Below are 22,039 nucleotides of genomic sequence, written 5' to 3' on the forward strand. Positions count from 1 at the left end.
GTTTAAGGAAATGCCCCAGAAGATGTTCTCTGCCTACATTTCCTACACATTCTTAATATCAGGTACTGTACTTTAGAGGAGCTGCCTGAAGAGATCTATTATTATCCACACTGTTCTAATGAGCACCACAAAAATAGACAGATGCTATTTCCCTTTTTTAAAAAAACAGGATGTGTTGGCAAGTCCAATTCTTATTATTGCAAGATATATTACTTTAAGGTGCCACCGCATCACCAGTTAAGACTATTGTAAATAAAAATCAGATGTGTAAACACTGAATTTAAAAAGACTTTGTTTTTACAGCTAACTCTGTAAGAGACAAGATGCAATTTATTTATCAATCAATCAAAGCCTCCTCTGATTAATTGCTGAGAGCTAATTTTAATCAGCAAGGGCATGTTTTATTTGGTGATATGCAAATTTACTTAATCAGTTAATGGTATATTTAATATGCATACAATTAAAGGCTATAATCCTGTAATACCTCCCAGTCCTTACTTTCTTTATATCTAAGTGTTCCACAATTGAAAATTATAGACATTTATCAAATACAAAATTCAAACAAATTTTAAATGATTAAACTATTTTGGCCTTAAATAGGCTACTTCAACAGAGTTATGTCAGCCATTTGCTAGATCTTCTTTAATACACTTGGTGGGACAGAAATTGCATGCACATAAGTATGGCATTGACTGAATTTTTCCACATTCATAATTTCTGCTGTATGCAAGTAGAAACATTTTACTTGAACATTCTTTAATTTTCCTACTTCTCTTCAAAGTTTATTCAGTGTCTTCCAGATGGTCCATCCAGAATCTCTTTGGCATTCACCAATATATGTTGTTTTTGTTATCCATCAATTTAGCCTACCTTATTCTGGTTTAATATTTATAGGATGAGATGTGTGCAGAAAACTCTTCCTCAATTTTAACCATAGTCTACATGGCTGGTGTCCAAGAAGTGGATGTATTTGATGTTATATTACCTTGTTTCCTTCAATGTTTGCTAGCACCGCTCAACATACTTCCAAGAGGCAATGCCAGCCAAATGATGTTTTCAGTGAGCATAGGTTTTAGGCAGCCAGTAATAAGAGGTTACTTACCTGTAACCATGGTTCTTCAAGTGGTCCTCTGTGAATCCACACAAATGGGCTCAGTCTGCGCTTGCATATGTGAGTCCAGCGCAAGCACAGACTGAACCCATTTGTGTGGGTTCACAGAGGCCACAAAGAAGAATCCTGCACAATTCTTTAAGAGCTATATCCACTTGTCTGGGATATCCTGATATATACCATATGGCACTAGCATATTCTGCTGTAGAGTGGCACAGGGACAAAGTGTTGTTCTTATGATTTGTTGGTGTACTTCTTCAATTTGACCCAGCCAATTTTCCTAACTATATCTTGCAGTGGCTTTTTGTTTGGTGTTTAGACAATGTTTTTTGTAGAGTTTGATCTAGAATGACATCCAAATATAAGTTACCTCCCTGTGAAAAGGCCTCTTTGAACTCAGAATGACTAACATCTGGAGAGATATATGCAGGATTGGAGTGTGATAAGTTTTTTTAGTAGACAGTCTCATATTAAAGCAATTTTAAATTTTATTTATTTACTATTTTTAAATCAATTTTTATACTGCCCATTTAGCAAATTGCTACTCTGGGTAGCGCATACAAAGTAAAGCAAAAATCAGAAAGACACATTCTAAAATATAAAGATAAAAAAGATCAAATAGGATAGGAAACATGAAACTGTTAAACAGCAAAGGATAAGCCTTCCTCTTCCTCCACACATTGCAAGATTTTAGCATACAGCTGTGTATTATGTCTTGAATATGCCTTGCTCATTCACTTTAATTCTCAAAATTCCTTAGATCTAACAGACATCTTGCATTTCAAATTGAACAGAAAGCTAGTCATGTGATGATATCCTAAGCTTAAATCTCAAAGGAATTAGAGGATATTTTAAGCCTGAGTGAACAGAGTTAAATTAGTGTACAAGCCAGCTAAAGTTACAACACTGATGGGTTGTCTTATCTGAAAAAACTGACCTTTATGTGAACTTTCACAGAGGGAGCACAAGGCTTTAATGCCAAGGAAATTTGGGAAAAAACTGACTGGCTTTAATACATTAGTGAAATTCAAGCTTGCTTCACATATGCACATTAATCACCTTAGTGGAGTGAATTAGAGCCATGTTCAACAGGTCACACATCTTAAAGCAAAGCAAATTTAAAGATTTGATTTTTTTGCAGAGAGGAACTCAAATAGTTAAACAAAAAAATCTTCTAATTTGATGCAACAGAGATTAGAAGCAGAGTCATTTTATGAACTCTTAAGACCACCTCCAACAGAGTCTGTTCCTTGAACCATTTCAATTGCAGCTGGTCATTATAAGAGCATCCATTTTATTTTAAGAATCCGTATCCAAAAAAGATGGGATTTTTGAATTTTTTTGGAACACAATTTAGTAATACCTATAATCCATTAAACTGTCACATGCACAAGATATGATTTCCTAAAAGGAATCAGATTAAAAAACAAAAATAAAAAACACATAAAAATTAGCAATTCTAAAAGGATATTTGGATTCTGATGGAAGACCTGCTTGTCATATGCATGATTTTTGAATTAGAAAATTACAATTCAATAGAATATTATCCATCTGTACAAATATTTAAAAAATCTCAAAATTAGAATACAGTTGTGTTCAAAATTATTCAACCCCCAATGCTGTAAAGGGGTTTAGGGATTATAGTGTACATTTGGAATTGTATTCAGAATGAAATCCTACAAGGATGTTTTAAAGAACCAAATGCAACTAAAATAACATCAGTTGTTTATGTAATACAGTAGTAAATGTTTCTTTTGTGGTTTCTTCATTGCCACAATTATTCAACCCCTTAAAGACTACCACTCTGAAGAAGAGAGGTTCATTCAGGTGTTTTCGATCAGGTATTGAAAACACCTGTGGATGTCACCGAGCACCAATCAAGCATAATAAGCACCAATTAGGCAGCTTTAAAATGACTGTGATACTCAGCTCCTTCTAGACATTTACTGGTGTGGTTACAAACATGGTGAAGTCAAGAGAATGGTCCAGGAAGACAAGAGAAGAGGTGATTTGTCTTCACAGGAAGGGCAATGGCTATAAGAAGATTGCAAAGAAGTTAAACATACCAAGAGACATCATAGGAAGCATCATTCACAAATTCAAGGCAAAGGGCACTGTTGAAATGCTACCTGGTCGTGGAAGAAAGAAGATGCTGACTTCGACTGCTGTGCGCTACCTAAAGCGTAGAGTGGTGAAAAGTCCCCGTGTGACTGCTGAGGAACTGAAAAAAGATTTGTCAGATGTGGGTATAGAAGTTTCAGCTCAGACAATAAGGCGCACACTGCGTAATGAAGGTCTCCATGCCAGAACCCCCAGGCGCACCCCCTTGCTGTCTCCCAAGAATAAGAAGAGTCGACTGCAGTATGCCAAAAGTCATGTGGGCAAACCACAAAAGTTGTGGGATAGTGTTCTGTGGAATGATGAAACAAAATTAGAACTGTTTGGGCCCATGGATCAACGCTATGTTTGGAGGAGGAAGAACAAGGCATATGACGAAAAGAACACCTTGCCTACTGTGAAGCATGGCGGAGGGTCAATAATGCTTTGGGGCTGTTTTGCTTCTGCAGGTACAGGGAAGCTTCAGCGTGTACAAGGTACCATGAATTCTCTTCAGTACCAGGAGATATTGGATGAAAATGTGATGCAGTCCGTCACACACCTGAGGCTTGGGAGACGTTGGACCTTTCAACAGGACAATGATCCCAAGCATACCTCCAAGTCCGCTAGAGCATGGTTGCAGAGGAAAGGCTGGAACATTTTGGAGTGGCCATCGCAGTCACCAGACTTAAATCCGATTGAGAACCTCTGGTGGGACTTAAAGAAAGCAGTTGCAGTGCGCAAGCCTAAGAATTTGACTGAACTGGAGGCTTTTGCCCATGAAGAATGGGCGAAGATACCCGTAGATCGCTGCAAGACACTTGTGTCAAGCTATGCTTCACATTTAAAAGCTGTTATAACTGTAAAAGGATGTTGTACTTAGTACTAAGATTGAATGTCACTTGGGGGTTGAATAAAAACTAATAATGATGTGAGCACAGAAAAGACATTTGTGGTTATTTCATTATAAACTTAAGGTTATATTTCTCTGACCTACAAGTGCCTCTTTCATGTAAATATAAGCAAGATGACTGAATGATCAAAATCAATGTCAAAATGGCCAAAACATTCAATTTCAGTGGGGGTTGAATAATTTTGAACACAACTGTAAATGTGTGGGTCAGGTATATATTTGTGGACCCTTATGTTAGCTTGCTAAATCTGCTCATAAGGGAAATTCAGAGATAAATCATTCCAGACTGAATTCCTACACACAGAGGCTTGACACAGAGCTATGTCTCAACAAGCATTTTATCTCAGTGGCTTAGGTCTCTGGCTGCAGAGCCAGAGATTGGGAGCTTGATTCCTCACTGTGTCTCCCTGACAGGGGTTGGACTTGATGCATAGAGTCCCTTCCAACTCTACAATTCTAATGTGGTTTGCATCTCCTGGTGTAACTTTTACAACTTCATACAGAGACAGGGTGCAACTGTGGCTAAAATCCTGCTCCTGAGTGTAGGAAGTTGCATAAGAATAACCCCACTGAATTGCTAGTGTTTGATGATTCAAATCTTCTGTGAGTTCCACTGTGAACCAATTTACTATATGAAAGTCACAACTAGAGTAGACCCATTGGAATCAAAGGAAATCAACCCTGAGTGCTCACTGGAAGGAGAGATCTTGAAGCTGAGGCTCCAATACTTTGGCCATCTCATGAGAAAACTCCGTGGAAAAGACCCTGATGTTGGGAAAGTGTGGAGGCAAGAGAAGTGGATGACAGAGGACGAGATGGTTGGACAGTGTAATCGAAGCTACCAACATGAATTTGACCCAACTCCAGGAGGCAGTGGAAGACAGAAGGGCCTATCGTGCTCTGGTCCATGGGGTCACGAAGAGTCGGACATGACTAAACGACTAAACAACAACAACAATTTGAATCAATGGAACTTAGAGAGGACTTGACTTACCAAATCACTATTGATTCAATAGTCTACTCTGGTGCAACTTACTACACTAAGCAACAGGATTTTAGCCAATTTCTGTGCACCAAACAACTGCAGTAAGCATTAACTTGCTATATTCTGCACTAACTTTTCCAACATCTTCCTCATAGAATATATGCTTTACATTTGTTTTTCAGTTTACAGATGATGTTTAAAAATTACTCGCTTAATGTATGATTTGTTTATTTATCCATTCCACTTGTATTACTCTTAAAGGAATGTATATACACATAAACATACAATCATGGCCAAAAATATTGGCACCCTTGCAATTCTGTCAGAAAATGCAACCCTTCTCTCAGAAAATTGTTGCAGTTGTATCAAATTTGACTTTTCTTCTCTCTTTTTTTGTGCTGTTCCAATGCAAACCAAAGGAATGAACATGTGAGTACCAAAGCACTTGCAACTGCAACAATTTTCTGAGAGAAGAGTTGCATTTTCTGACAGAACTGCAAGGGTGCCAATATTTTTGGCCATGGCTGTATACAGTATTTTGAGAGAGAGAGAGAATATATGCACACATGCATAGTGTCCATTTTCCTGTATTGTTTTTCATAATTGTATTGGTATAGTTTATTTATTATAATTACAATAAAGGAGCCTCTTCTTCAATAAAGTATACAGAGTACCATTAAGAAAACTGAAAAACTGGGCTTTTGCACCTGAAGTACTTCCCCTCAAGTATACTGAAATATACAGTGGACCCTCTACTTACAGAATTAATCCGTATTGGAACAGTGTATGCAGGTCGAAAAGTCTGTAGGTCGAGGCTCCACTGACCTACAATGCATTGAAAACCGATTAATCCATAACCGGCTGTTTTTCTTCCATTTTGTTTTTTTCCCCCGGTCTGTAGGTTGATTCTCTGGCTGCAAGTCGAACCTAAATTTTGCGTCCAGAGAAGTCTAACTCGAAAAGTCTGTAAGTGGAGCCGTCTGTAAGTCGAGGGTCCACTGTAAGTGGGGTCTTGACTTAAGAACTTAATCCGTATTGGAAGGCGGTTCTCAAGTCAAAAAGTTCTCAAGTCAAATCTGCATTTCCCATAGGAATGCATTGAAAACCATTTGATCCGTATCTGCTCTTTTCCGTCCATAGAAACTAATGGGAAGCTGCTATTCTGCCTTCGACCACTAGAGGGGGATATTTTGTTTCTTTTTTTCTTAGGTCAAGAAAGGTTCAGGGAAGGCAGGGAAAATACAGTCCAGGCAGTCCAGTACCAGGCAGTCTGAAGACTGTCTCCCAATCCACTCTCTAAACACTGGGAGGAGGAAGCAGACAGGCACCCTTTTCACTGGCCAACAGTTAACTGAAAGTTCAAATTTTGCACTTTCCCTGCCTCCCACGTGGTTTTTTTTCAGTTCTTAACTCAAATGTAAGTATGTAAGTCAAGTCAATATTTTCCTATGAGAGTGGTTCTTAAGTCAAAATGTTCTTAACTCGAGCCGTTCTTAAGTCAAGACCCCACTGTATGTTCTGGGAAACAGACAGCACCAAAACTGCCTGATTATTTGCATCCACGGCAATTTGAAAAGAAGTGACCCAGCCAGGGGTTACTCCACTTACAACTTACAGCAAACTGCTGAAGTCCAAGTACATAATCTTCACATGACAGACTTTGCCAATATAATCCAAGTCAGAAATCAAAGTTCAGCCTTGTACCTCTTTTTCCTAGAACTTAAATTTGCGAAACAAATTATCATGTGGAAGCACAGCATACATATATTTCACTGTGCTGAGAAACGTATACTTCTCAGCCAGAGAATTCCAAGGCTACACACAGTGATAGGAAAGTACAGTATCTCCTTCACATAGGCTAAAGCACTCCCCCACTGGTATAGCTGTGGGATGAGAAACTTTTATTTCTTAGACTAAAACTTTATTTAAACATTCAATAAAACCATTAATCGAAACCCATGAGCACAGGAAGCAGGCTAGCTCTGCCTACTTCATCACAGTGCCGAAAGGTGAATCTGAAGAAGGCAGTCTCTATGGATGCAGTGTCTTCATACAACTGGAAATCTTGATGTTTCAAACTTTCTGATCATGTGGAGAGCTCTGAAAGATATAGATAGCTCTCCTCTTTAGTTTTAACTCTCCAGAAATGACAAGTAGAATGGGTGGGGGAGAGCATAACCGTCCTGCCTGCACCACTCACAGTTAAGATTTACCCTTTCAACCGAATGCCTGAACAAGTTTAACTAAAGTGACAATAAACCATAAAGTTAGTCTCTGAAACAAACCAGAGATAAAGTGTTAACCAGTTTCCTGACTTCACACTACAGAGCAGAAAGGCCTTCAATATTAATTCAAGCCACGCAGAGCAAAACGGCTGTAAATTAAATGATAAAAATTACTACTCTGAAGTAATATCTGTTTTTCTTAGAAATATGTTAACAAAAAAAGTAACAATCAACATTTACCCAAAATATAACTTAGTGTACCCATCAGCCTTACTGAAATATGCTTTTACCATAGAAAAACACTAAATATTGTGCATATATTTGAAATGTTTATTACTTGGCTCATTTTTTGACTATTTTGACTATCATGGACTTCTAAGTTTGCTATGACTCCATTATCCTCACCTTCCAGTCTCATTTACCAAAAACAACCTGATATATTTTCAGAGCCTGTGTTTGTACATCATGGTAAATTAAGGACCTGTGAGTTTACCACTAACAAGAAGCATGCTGGTTTTTGCTGCTTGATCTCTCCCACTTTCAATGTCAAGAACCAACAAACTATAGTTTTGATCTATGATTTGACATGCAGACGAAGCAAATGACTGGCTACCCACTTTTCTCTGCCAAAAAGTTAGATGATCAGTTCTAAAATAAACAACAGATCATTCATCAGGTTTGCTGGGGAGAGACAAGCTAGAAATATATTTTATCTCAATCAAACCAAAGTTTGTTTAGCAGCTCCCAAGCAGCAGACTTCCAAATGCAGCAAGAATGAGAATCTCTCTAGTTCCTGGGGAAAGCTGCTAAGCAGATACTTCAACCTTTCTGAGTGAACTCAAATCTTAATTTTTCTTAAATTAAAATAGCTTCACATTTTGGTATACACTATTATTTGACCTTAATTGTGAAGTTCAATATCTACAATTTCTTTTTTTAAAATTAAATCCCACCATCAAACAAAGTTCATTTCGAGACTGCTACATGAAAAACCATTTCAGAGAAACAAAAATGCCAATCTAGAAAAATTCCCTGGGTAAATGGTAGATTGAAATACTGTATATAAGAGATCCTGCTAGCAGACAGCAATAGTACATTAACAGTGCTTTTCAAGTAAAATACACACACACAAAACAAAAAAGCATGAAATAATAAAAGGATAAAATAAACATTCTCAAACTATGTCATTTTTTATTTATTATAGACAAAACACCATGAAAATCTAAAGAATCCCTCTGTTTTTCTAAGGAATAGAATAGTCATAAAAGGCAGGTATATTTGAATAGTTGCTGTAACATCCATGTACATAAACTTCAGTAGCTATAGAAATGCAAATAACTTCTAGAAAGGTAACAAAAATTTCTTATCTGCTCCTTTTTGGTGCCACACAACAATAACATTGTTTAAAGTTCTAGCTTGAGAGAACAGCAAGAATATTTATTATGTTGAACCTTATGAATAAATATCTGATCTACTAGTGTGGAGGGAATTTCTTGATGTAATTTATTTTAGATAAGGATAGTTTTCCTTAGGAATCTTGTTCAATAATTCAGTATTTCAAACACTTCAAAATACATAAGTCATTTTACAAGCCCAGTATTTTAAAATACAGGCATTCTAATTCAATCTTGACGAACTAAAGTTCCTGTAGCAAGTTCAACAATAATTCAGTCTGACACACCCATGATTTAACCGGACAGTACCACACCTACTTAATCAAGCTGTTGAAATCAGTTTAAGAAATAGTGGTGCAGACAGAATTTCTACAGGAAAGGCTAAAAAACCACAAAACCAAAACTTATTATGTTATACATTGCATCTATGTGGAAAATCAGATATCCTGCTTCCATGCACCATATCCCATGCCTTTCTGTTGCCCTGTAATTCACAAGCAGCTTTTTTGGTTACTATCTTGAGGAGGAGGAGGGGATAGGGAAACCTTGGTGCTAAGTGACCTTCTTCACTGCAATTCTGGATCCACCTCAATGACTGAAATTCAGTAGTATTTGTAACTAAAGTAGGCCAACTGAATCAATAAAACTTACATTCATCAAATATCTACTGATTAATGGGCCTACTCTAGTAACAATCTACTACCGGATTGTATTCATTATTTAATTCATAGAACTATGCAGTGAGAGAGAAACTATCAATTCTTTAACAAAAAGTACAACCTATATCTTACCTTGAACCATCAATTATGACCAAGGGCAGAAACACAAAAGTGTGTGTCTGCTTCACCTTCCAGATTCTTATCTAATCTGTACATAGATTATTTTGGTTAATGCTCTACTAGTTTAACAGATTACAAATCTAAATGTTTTTTTAAGAATCAAGAAGTTTGTGATTATTTTTGGAATACTTAAGCCACACAGGTTGTGGGGAAAAACTCAAATGCAATCACAAACAATATGTATTTTGTTTCCTTTCTCTAAAGATACTCAAGAACTATGAAAAAAACTTTTATGGCTTTAAAGTTTAAACACACTCACAACAGGTCACAAGAACCAGCAACCTTTAATCTTCATAGAATGGAGATGATTTGTCTCCTCTTGTCAGCTACCTTGGATAAGGCTGACCATGTGTTTTCTCTCTTGTAGAGGACAGCCAAGGGCTGAAAAGGACAACCACACAGTACCTTCTATGTAATCACATTGCCAAGGACATTCTCTCTCTAAATTGTCAAAACTTAATGTTTTATGAAAGCTGTGACTGGGGAATGTTGTTAAAACATCTTTAGGACAAGAAAGTATCAATTCACAAACTCAGTTCCTGAACTGTAAACTTAGGATGCCTGAGAAACTGGGCAAGTGGGCAAGGCATCCAGTTTGCAATGGAATCTGTATTCCTTCCAAATTCTACAACCCAATATTGCCAACTTTGGCACACTAAATAACAGCTGAGGAAGTTGAATTGTCCATGAAACCTTACATTGAAATATAGCAGTCTTTAAGATGCCACAACATTAGAGATGGGGGTATTTGTATTTGTACATGAATACAAATATCTCCCCACAGGTGCAGATAACAAGGGTCTGGCTCCCTGGGACCAGACCGACCACTCACCATTCCTCCACCACTGTGGGCTCCACACTCCCTTCCTATCACTCTGGAGCTCGCAATGGATTAGCCACTCTTCAACCTGGCAGAGAGGCTCGCCATCCCTCCTTCTGCCAGGAATGGCTAATCCATTGCTATAGGAAGCCAGTGCGGAGCCCATGGCAGCGGTGGAATGATGAGTGGTCGGTCTGGCTCCAGGGGGTCGGACCCTCGTTATCTGCACCTGTGGGGGGATATTTGTATTCATATAAGAATACAAATACCCCCATCTCTACACAACATTTTTTCTTCCTTATTTTTTATTTTTATTTTGCTTTTGCCTGATATAAACAACAGCTGATACTGAAGAACAAGAATTGTTCAGACATGTACATAAAATGGGGAATAAGAATGAACTGGGGGAGGGGACAGCAAATGCAGCTGAGATGGAAAATAAGGCAATGGACTGCAAGTACTCTTCTGTATTATTGGAACAGATCAAAATATATAAGATGGGGGTTGCTTTGATTTTGCACGTTACTAGGCACTCTTAATGACATTTTCCAACAAACAAAATATACCACTTTTGCAAACAGAACTAGAGATGGTCTCCTGGGGAAGACAAATACAAATATCGCCACCACAGGTGGCTTAGTCTATTTGACCCTCTCCCCAAGAACCAGGCCATCCACTTACCATTTGTGCTGGGGTGTGCACAACTGTCCTTGTCCATGCCATGCCAATTGCGGAAGTAGCCTGGCTTGGGCTTCCTCACCTCCCCTTGCTGCTAATCACTCACCAACTGAGCAGGGAAACTTGTCATTCCACCTCCTCACCAGAGTGGTCAGCAGCAGAGTGAGGCAGGGAAGTCCCAGCCAGACTTTATCAGCAACTGGCGTAGTGCCAACGAGGATGGCCATGAGCACCACAAATGATAAGTGGATGGCCTGGTTCTGGGGATGCGGGGAGGGTCAAAGGAGCCCAGCTACCTGTGGTGGCGATATTTGTATTCATCTTCCCATGGAGATAAATAAAAATATCTCATCTCTAAACAGAATATTAAGACTCGGGTTTCTTGCATGCAAGCAGACCCTTCCAATCCCACACAATAATTTAGAAGCCTGCTGCAAGTATACAGTGTGTAATTTTAATTACAACAGACATTAACAGTTACCTCATTTCCTTCCATTTAAAGTATAACCAACCTTAATAGAACAGATTTTTATATCCTTCTTTTGGACATGTAGCAGAAGGTAACAAGTATGAAAGCACCATTTACGAAAGCAAACAAAAATCTCCTTTCTTAAGTTCAATTACAGGTATATCCGATATACAAGTCTATATACATTTAAGGAGTGTGAGACAGGGGGCAAGAGTAGTGGTCCTCTCGCTGGAGTGTCATCCCTCCCCCACACGGTGGAGAGAGAAATACAAACCCTACCCACTTCACCTCCTAAGAAAACAATAACGGGGGACAGACACCCGGGAATTGGAAAGAGAGATACAAGGGTTAACAGTAGGAGGAACTGACGAGAGATTGGTAGGAACAGAACGAAAGAAGAGGGTGGAGATAGAGACAGAGACAGTGGATATAAAAAGAAAGGAGGGACAGTTGCCTCCAGGCTGGGAATGGGTCTGGATGGAGCATCCATGGACTGGAGCTTGGGAAAGACTAAGGGTACCGAAGGAAGAAGCCGATTACAGAAAGAGGAGAGAGATACCACCGAGACCCTCTTATTGGGGGGAAGCTGAAGCCAGGGAGTGGTGGAAGAGTCTGAGAGAGGAAAAGGAAAGTGTGGAAAGAGAGAGGAGAGAAAGAATAGAATGGAGAGTGAAGGAGATGAGAATACAGGGAGGACACTGGGCGACCCACACGTCAACCGGAGATGTCGGGTGGAGTGAACCCCGAGATGACGACACCATACCCTTACTGGAAGGAGAGGTCGGACAGACGGTGAAGCCAGGTACATTGATAGACTGGCCTGGTCCCTGGAACACGACAGACAGTAACCCGTTCCTGACTGAAGGATGGAAACCTTTGCCTGACCCATTGTCGACAGGAGAGAAGTTGTGGGACAATTTCGTTGATACTGGTTATTTGTTAAATACCCCAATAAACCTCACCCCGTTTCAAAGTTACATAAATCTCATGATTTATTTGAAAGAAAGGGAGAACCAAAGGACAAACCATCATAAGGGCAAAATGCCACACGGTAATTTCCTTAACAGAAGTGTTTCTGTTTGCACACCTGGGATGGTGGCAATTTCCCTGCACTCCTTCAGATGACACCATGCCCTCAAAGCCTGCTCTAGATGACTTGAAAGCCTCTGGACCTAATTTTTGGACACAGTTAAGACTGCGTCCTGAAGAATGTGTACTGGAGGTGTACTGAGGGTTAGGTGAGGTCAACTGAAGGTCAAATGAAGTCTGGGGAAGGATGAAAACAGTCTATTGAACTAGTGAAGTTCCCTACTTCTATACATTATTGGATTTAAACAAGCGTACTTATGGTATTTTTCCATTTATAAGGAAACACACACCCCCTTTTCTAACCCCCAAATTAAAACTTAGCTTTGAGTATTTGGCCTCTGGACTCAACTTGAGTCCCTGTTCCATCTAAGCCTACAGGTTCCATCTTCAACGAGATGTGTTCTAATTGGTTTGTTTAGCATCAGATGACGTCAGTTCAATAAGGCTTGTGACTGGAGGAAGCAAAGTCTCCTGACTGTAGGAAGCTAAGCCTCATGATTGAAGGAAGCCTGTTTACAGAGGCAATGTACAAGCAGTTTTGTTTTGTGTTCCATGTATAAGATACCTCTCAATTTTTAGTGTAATGTTTTTAGGAAAAAGTAGCATCTTATACATGGAAAAATATGGTACTCTTCTCCTTTCACCAAGGTTTACTGCATATGGAAAAGTATATCAATTAGGAGTAGACATGAGGATGAATAAAAAAAGAATTGCAATATTTGTTAAAAATCGCTGGTGTGTTAAATATTTATCCCTTCATATTCATCAATTCCAGAGACCCCAATGAATAGAAGAAATAAATATTTGTCCATTTTTATTTGTTCATCATAGGAATAGGGGAAGGCTAGTCTTCCCTTTGTGCCTATGGCCTTCCTACTCTGCTTATGGGCCCACCGAACAGCTGACTAGCAGGCTCATAGGCAACCAGCCAGCCCCAGAGCCACTCACCTCCACATGCTGTCCTCTACCCCCTTCCCCTCCCTTCACTGCTGCTGTCATCTGTCTCTACCTGGTGCCACCGCCATCCATCCGCTGCAATGGCTCTGAAGCCACAGCATGCTGTATAGGACGCTGGGTAGCCTTTGCAAAGATGGTGGCTGTGGCTTCTGTTACGGCAGGGAAGCCGCAGCTGCCATCTCTGCAAAGAGCAGTCTGGGTTCCTTTAGCCTACCTTAAAGGAATCTGGGCTTCCATTTGCAAAGATAGTGGCTTCAGCTTCCCCACCCTAATAGAAGCCATAGCCACCATCTTTGCAAAGGGGAGCCCGGATTCCCTTAAGGCAGACCATAGCAGTGGAGGCCACCACAGCGAGGAGCAGTGAATGGTGGCAGCAGAGGTTGGCATGGTGCAGGCCGCCACAGATGACAGTGGCAGCAGTGTGGGCTGCAGACACATATGATGGCAGCCAAGATAAGAGAGGCAACAGAGGTAGTGGGAAGGGGGCAAGCCATGGAGGGGTCTTTTGGGTTTTTTTTAAGACAGTATTTGGCTGTCTAACCTCCCCCCCCAAAAAAGATTTCTGGTTTGTCGGTTCATGGGGAGGAAACTTGTGCTTTGTGAACTTTGACCATGAACCAGGATTTAACTGCCATTTTGGCGGTTCATCCCCAAATTAATCAGAAGCTAAAGAGTGGAAGCGAGCACCACATACCAGTTTATCTAGACCAGTGGTTCCCAACCTTGGGTCCCCAGATGCTCTTACACTAAAACTCCCAGAAGCCCTCACTAATAGATTTCTGGGATTCAGGTTGGGAACCAATGACTTAGCCAATCTATTTGTGCTAAAATAGTTAGTGGCCGTCAGGGTGGATTAAAATTGATGATTTAAAAAATTCAGATTTTAAAAACTTAAATTGGATTTATTTTAATGAAATGCTTTTGGAGTGAAAATCTATCTAAAGATAGTTTTCTATTTAAAATGCATTATAGTTCAAAGGTAATTCAGCATGTAATAGAACTTAGTTATGTACCATGCAACTGTATATTCATGCAATATCTACATATCTAATTCAATTATTTCAAGCTAAGATAACATGCACAGGTTATTATTCTAAATATGGTATCTTCATCTGGCTACAAATATTAAACGTTGTAAGTACCATCAAGAATAATTCTTTACATTTAAATTAATGATTTAAATCAAGTCTTACTGACTAGTGACTTAAACTGTGATTTAAACTGACTTAATTTAAATCAAATTTACCCTGGTGGCTGTGCCACTATACTACTTAACAACAATTAAGATGAAAGGGGGAACATGAACATCAATCATAAGGGGTAAAGTTGCTGCTGAGATGAACCTTGTGAAGATCAGAAGCGCAGTGTGCCGTCCTCCGAGTCACAGAACACAGTGACTGAAAGCGGATGCGCGGAGGGAATACTGATAGAAATAGAACAGGAGGAGGTGGTGCAACAAATACCAGCAGAAGTGTGCTTAGTAGATGAGAGAGGGGAGGAGCTAGATCTAATAGTATGTGAGGAGATAAAAGAGGGGGAAAACGCGCGCGTTTTTAATCTGGCAACGGATGGTGAATTGGGAAGGAACATAAGTCGCGGGGCACAGACAAAGCCCATGCGGGACTTAGGAGAGGCGTCCGGAATCGTGGAGGACTTTCCTAACTTACAGTTAGGAGGGGGACTACTGCCAGAGCCAGCCTTAGCCGGTGCACAAGGACGTGAGTTTAACACCTTAGAATGGACAGTAGTCGTGTACCTTCGAAACCACCCTGGGGGATGGAGGGTGATCTGTCCTGGTCCCTCTTTTCTTCAGAAACCACCCGAGGGGGACTGGGCTCGTCACCCATATTGTGGGACAGTCTGCGCGGTGCGGAGTGGCCCCCTGAGACCCATGACAGACCGAGAACGCTTTGGTCCGGCTCCCTTTTGAAGGAGGGTAGAGAAATTGGAGGAGTAAGAGTTAAGAAATATCATGTTTTGCCTGAGATAAGTTTATTAGATCCATTTGACACTGTTGAACTTAATGCTGTTAAGAATAAAGAGACTATTGTTGAAAGGTCAGAACAGCCTCCGACTCTTTTTCCTGCCTTTACAACGAGTCTGCCCCCGGCTGAAGAAGAACTTCATTACAAACGTGTTCCTACAAGTATCTTCAATTACCCAAGTTTAATAGAAAGTAACTATTATTATCAATACCAGCACATGAAGTGTAAAACAGGATAACACTATGTTAAAACTAGTTATTTTCTCTTAGCAGACTAGAAACCAGATTACTTTTGATAGCCATATTATAAAGTGTACATTCAAAGCTCAAAAACAACTTGTTATTGTAAAAAATATTTATATATACTTACATATTCTTTCACGTTTTTTGTCTTTACAGCTTTGTATGAATAATAAGCAGGATACAGCATCCCGAACACTAGCCTGTTGAAAAACATAAGTATTTCAATTTGACAACAAAGGCACAATTATTGAATAAAGATGACCCAGAAGTTGGGAAGGTTACTTCCAGCAACTTTTAAGGTTAACATGGGCAACACAAAAATCTAATGAATACCTACTTCAGTACTAGAACAGAAAGCTGTCTTATCTGAAGCTCATACTTTCACCTCCAGCTTCAAAACTTAGTCATCCAATAATGAGTCCTGTACTTACCTACAACCAAGCACAAGCATGCTGACATTAACTGGACTCAAAGCATTGAAGCGCTACATTGATTAAGTACTGTATCTTGAAGACTGTTTAATAACCCTACCAAGTAATATTGCTCAGACGCTACTCCTCAAATTTTAAAAAAATTGATTTCATCCTCAATTTATGCTTTTAAAATTATTATTTTTATGAACTGAAATATTTAGTTTTATCCACTTTTTCATTTTTTATTTGATAAAGGACTGCTGGTGACCTTCTTCCAAACTTAAAAAAAAAGCACTTTTAAGTGTCCATCTGTGTCAGTGGTTCTTAACCTTTTTGAAAGAAACGCACCCTTGAGCCATTGAGGAAGTTATCATCGCCCCCCTCCCCTCGGTGATATCTTATTTATTTATTTATTTTATTTATGACACTTAAATCCAATGACCCCTGAAAACAAAATTAAATTCCAAGAAAATGAAATGCCCCCCCCCAAAGTAACATTTAATGATTTAGTTGCAAGTGAATTTTAAGATGCAAAAAGAAATATAAAAAGGGCATAAAAACAAATGCAGGAACTAAAAATGTTAAGACAAAAAGTCTGAAACTAAATTAAGATTGGAGGAAAATATATATTCATGCACACTGTAAAAAGGCTGCAGCCATCTTCACAGGTTTGGCTTGCTCCAGCGCCCCCCTACCGACCCCCTTCTGCTCCAGCGCCCCCACGCCGCCCCTTTTCGTTCTACCGCCCCCCTGAAAAATGAAATCGCCCCCTGGGGGCATTATCGCCCACGTTAAGAACCACTGATCTGTGTGATAGATCTTAGCTTCACAGACTGTACACCTTTTAAATTGGTCAACAGAAGACATAACCTTGACGGAGGAAAAATGTGGGAAACTATGAGCGAAGGCTGGCCTTTTTTTTCTTTTTCAGGGCAGAGAATAGCAAGAGGAAAAAGCAATTTATGAAGGAAAAAGTAGGTTATTTACTAATTTTTTAGGAAGAAAAAAGAATAAAGCTCAGAAGTGATTTCTGAAGTGCTATTTGAGTGAAGGATACAAGAAGACTGAGGGAACCATTAGGAACAGTTTGAGCTTGCATGCGGCGGGGGGGGGATTCTCTTTAGGCTATTGAGCTCTGGAAGGTTCCATGTTTGTTTTCACAGGCACAAAACCTGTTTGTGAATCACAGAGATCAAGAAGAACAGGAAGGGTTTTGATATTAGAAATAGAACTAGTCATAAAAAATTGTTCTATTGAAGATTTAACACAAATCATTCGTATTTCTCAATCTGCACTAAGACTTGCATATTTTGCCACTCCTTCTGGAATGTTCTTAGATGTAGGTTTTTCCCTACAGGCTTTGGCACTGGGAATTAAAATGTTTGATGGGCTGCTGCCAGTTGAACAACTGCAAACATTTTGCATGTGATTTGCAGAAGGGTAGAATTTAATGGGTGGGGCAAAATTCTGAAAGCCTTACATATTACAGAGGACCGCCACATGGAAAACTTCTATTTCTGAATTACACAGAACTTTAATGACAGCAATCTATTGCCTGTGACTGTCAGCTGTCTTAAGAGAAGGGCCATAAATTCCAAACTGCTGGCTGAGGAGGAGCTTGAAATCAACGTAAATGCTGCAGCTGTTTCCATATAAGATGCTAACCTGGCCTCTACACCATCAGCCATGTGAATTTGGGGAATTATTAACAGCATATAAGTTTGGAACTACCCACGAAAATTTGATGCACAGCCTTGAAGATGATCCATCACCGAAAGCTCGCTTTTTTTGTTTTATTTTCTTAATAATCAAAGGGTATCATCTGCTCCTGCATCTGTATTGTTTCCACAACCATTCGGCTTTTTCATGATTTTTCCAACCTTCTTGTTTCAACCATGTAGTAGTCTAGCCGTAAATCACTTTATAAGGTATAAAAATCTTTTCATTTATCATTTAACATATTTGCAAGGAACGTGTTTTGCACGAAGCATTTTTTCTTCTCTTTGCAATTACACCTTTAAAGAAGGGGTTGGCAATTCTGGTGCACAACTATCCCTATTTTTTTCATTTATGATATTTTCAACTTCACAGCTTACTAGGTTTCTTGTTAAGCATACTACAAATTCAGCCCTATAAAAGCTCATTTAGTCCATTTATCTGCACAGTTGGGTATCCCAAGTCACCTGGGTGACTAAAATACTTTTCTGTGTATAAACACATACTTACAAAATTAACTACCAGGTGCTCTGAAGCACAGGGCCTCAAATGATTTCTTAAACATACTTATGATAAACACTTCCACTGCAAAGGTCACCGTTCTTTGGGTTCCCTTGTGATCCTATTAACAGTAGGCTGTCCGAGGATAACTTTCCTATTTTTTAAAAAATGATGCCACAAATTTTAATGCGCATTTTAGCTGGCTTAAAAGGCAGCACTAATTTACAGTTAAATTACTTTCAACTGATTTCAGTTTCTCATGTTCCACATTTCCATTCCAGTTCCAGTTCTCTAATAGGACCAATACAACTAAAACTTTTAAAATGATAGTGTCATCAATAAGAGCAAGGTACATTTCACTTTGCTATATTCTAACCCAGTGGTTCTTAACCTTTGTTACTCGGATGTTTTTAAACTGCAACTCCCAGAAACCCCAGCCAGCACAGTTGGTGGTGAAGGCTTCCGGGAGTTGCAGTCCAAAATTCCTGAGTAACCCAAGGTTAAGAACCAGCGTTCTAACCTAACTTTTATGTTGGGAGTCTACAGATCTCCACACTGTGCCTACATCAGCAGCCATTAAAGCGCTTCAGGATCAAAGGGATGCAATTGTGCATCTCTTTCACAGCTGCTTTACCCAAAGTGAGCCTTCGTTTCCTTTTTCCCAAGCCCCATGGCTTCGCAAAAGGCAGGGAAAAGCAGCTGCCTTCCGTGTATAAAACGACCCTCAATTTTTTTGTCTAATTATTTAAGGAAAAACTGTCATTTTATACAGGGAAAAATACGGTAGACAAAGGCAAGGAGAATACCTTTCCTTCTGGCCACTATCTATTCAGACTAAGGACTTGAACAGTGAAGGAGAATGTATTGTGGGGTGAATCTAAAGCAGAAACCTTGTTCTATAAGTAGGATTTCCTTTGTGATTCAGAACACTACTTGGTTAAGATTTTAAACTTCATGAGCAACCTACTTAGGAAAATGAAACCTACACCAGACCTCACTTAACACATGAATGGAGGATGGAAGACATGCACAAGAGAAAGGCAGGACACCATGCACCCTCACCTGACATTACCCTTCTAATCAAAGGTAGATAAACACTTGGACAGAGGAACAGACAGCACATACACCCATGCCAAGACTCAGAAGTAGTCAGTAGTAACAAGCTTTGATTGGCTAGCAAGCAAAGTCAACATTTGTAGATCTTTGTAACTTTATAGAAATGGCTCTTTGTTGTTCTTGGCTGGTCTTGATTATTTATGTATTTTTACCTTCCACATGATTTTCCCCTTGCATTTCAAAACATCAGGCAGTAAGAACACGTTTTTGCCTCAAAGAAACAGCCCTGGGACACAGCTAAACAATGAAATTTCCACATCTTTTCTAAGGATGTGCCTACAATCTTTCTCATTCTGAACAAACATTCTCTAAAATGATCTTAACCTTTCACCATTATGAACAGGAGGAAGGTCCTACTGTATTACTCTATAACGGAGAAAATACATCTAGCCAGCAGTCAACCATGTTGGGAGCCCCCAAAGCACAGGAACCATACCACCAGGAATGTTCTTTCAGTATGTTCACTTTACCAGTATGTTGCAAGATTATGGAGAGTCACATTCTTTCAGTGAGGATTATGTTTTCCTGAACTCAAAGAATTAGGTTGTATTTAATATTTGGTTTCCATGGCAGCCTGGTGAACTATGCTTTAAATCAGCAGATAGCTGATAGGTGTCGGCAGTACTCCAATTCTTTCATGTATTTCCTAAGTTTTCCATTTCTGAAGAGAATAGATTTATAGTAAATATACACAAGAGTCTGCTAGAGGTAGACTGCATAATAACGCACATACATGTCCTCTTCTTCATTCATCTCCAACATGTTTAAACAATCAGCCTCACTCATCTGAACCACCTAGAAGTACTGCTAATTAATTCAAAGATTCCATATAGATAACATCAATAAGGCAATTTACCACCTCGTGAGAAATAAAAGCTATTAACATAAAATTCTCACCCAGACAACTAAGGTAAATTAGGAGTTTGAAGAAAAATACTGAAGTCCTAGAGAAGGAAAAAAAATCAGACTGCCAAAAAGAAGGTGTTGGCTTTTATATTAAGAAAACCTTCGGCTTTCAAATTCATTTTCAAAGCCAACGAAGTTAACAGTAGTGATAGCTTTTGATTCTCCTCCAACAGTACCATGGAGAATAATTTGTTTAGTAGGCTTCTGAAACCATCTAAAACAGCAGTCCCCAACTCTTTTGGGACCGCAGACCAGACGGGGGTGTGGGCTCCGTGTGCAGGGGGTGGGGCACTCCTACGCTCGCAAGTGAACATGTCACGCTCTCGGATGGGCATGTCACACTCACGCAAGACCCCCCCGCAAGTGCGACACATCCCTCTGCAAGCGCGATACACCCACCATGCGTGCGTGCTAGGGGGCAGGGATCCGGATCCACAGCCCAGTTCCACGAAGCCCACAGACTGGCACTGGGTTGCGGAACAGGGGTTGGGGACCTCTGATCTATAATATTAACCTATTACATCACCTGAGTTTTAATGGAAATGTAAGTTTATCCACTGCACTTTTGAAAAGCATAATGAAGTATCACTGTCAGAAAAAATACTGAAATGCATCAATTTCCTCTTTTGCAGTATTCCAGATAAAAACAGTTCTAAAAACTGAACAGGAACATCCTTAACTTGCAGAACCATCAGTTAAAATGTGCCAATGATTGTAACTGCAGAGGGCTCATTTATCAATGAAATTCCCAGTGTGGTGTAGTGGACAGAGTGACAGACTAGGTCTCTGGAGAATAGGGTTTGAATCCCTGCTCAGTCATGGAAACTGACTGGGGGAGAGGAACTGGTAAAATCATTCCTTAAAATATCTCACTTACCTTGTAAGCCCTATTAGGGTTGCTGCTATTAAACTGGTTCTGACTTGACAGCACAGAACACACACACACACATTTATCAGCTAAAGCTGTGGTTGACTAATTATCTAGTTGTACAACTTTCGGAGTTGCCCGATTCAAAATCATAGGCCATATGAATATGGGTAAAATCCAGAGAGAACACAGCAAATTTTAACAAAAAACTGTGTCAAAGTCCTGCTTCTAATTGAGATATTGTTCCAAGAAAATGTGAGACAATAACAGAAAATCATCATACATCTACCTGCATGCTCATTTTGAACTACATGTAGAGCTTACAGTATCAACCGTCAGCCAGAGCAAAGGTCAGTCCAGCACAAGCTGGATTCTCCAGCCTACTGCCAGGGATTTTGGGATATGAACCAGGAAGCCTATCACCCAAGGCTATCACCTAATGGCTACCTGGACCTATCTGAATGCTGCCTCAGAACTCTTAAAAAATAGATGGGAATGAGATATACAGTATAAGTCTATGACAGAAACTCCAAGATTGTCTGCCCTTTCCTGGTCAGAGTATACACTAATCTTGGGATCGACCAGCACCATTTATGCTCCTATTATGACTCCAACGTTTACTACTTCCTGTTTTCATTGTTTACCTTTGTTAGTCATATGCATTTCCTTCTTATGAGCCAATGCAATAGTACAAAGTCATGTTTTCAGGACTCAG

General features: G+C 39.6%; 1 protein-coding gene across 1 annotated transcript in view; it reads right to left on the reverse strand.

Moving 5' to 3' along the window:
- The window catches only part of REEP3 (receptor accessory protein 3), a 69,081-nt gene that overhangs the window by 31,692 nt on the left and 15,350 nt on the right, over window positions 1-22,039 (reverse strand). Inside the window, exon 2 of the mRNA XM_072995174.2 lies at window positions 15,932-16,004. Within this exon, the coding sequence (XP_072851275.1) occupies window positions 15,932-16,004 (73 nt within the window). The remainder of the gene's footprint in view (window positions 1-15,931; window positions 16,005-22,039) is intronic.

Source organism: Pogona vitticeps, chromosome 3 (assembly GCF_051106095.1).
Source record: "Pogona vitticeps strain Pit_001003342236 chromosome 3, PviZW2.1, whole genome shotgun sequence".
Taxonomy (NCBI): domain Eukaryota; kingdom Metazoa; phylum Chordata; class Lepidosauria; order Squamata; family Agamidae; genus Pogona; species Pogona vitticeps.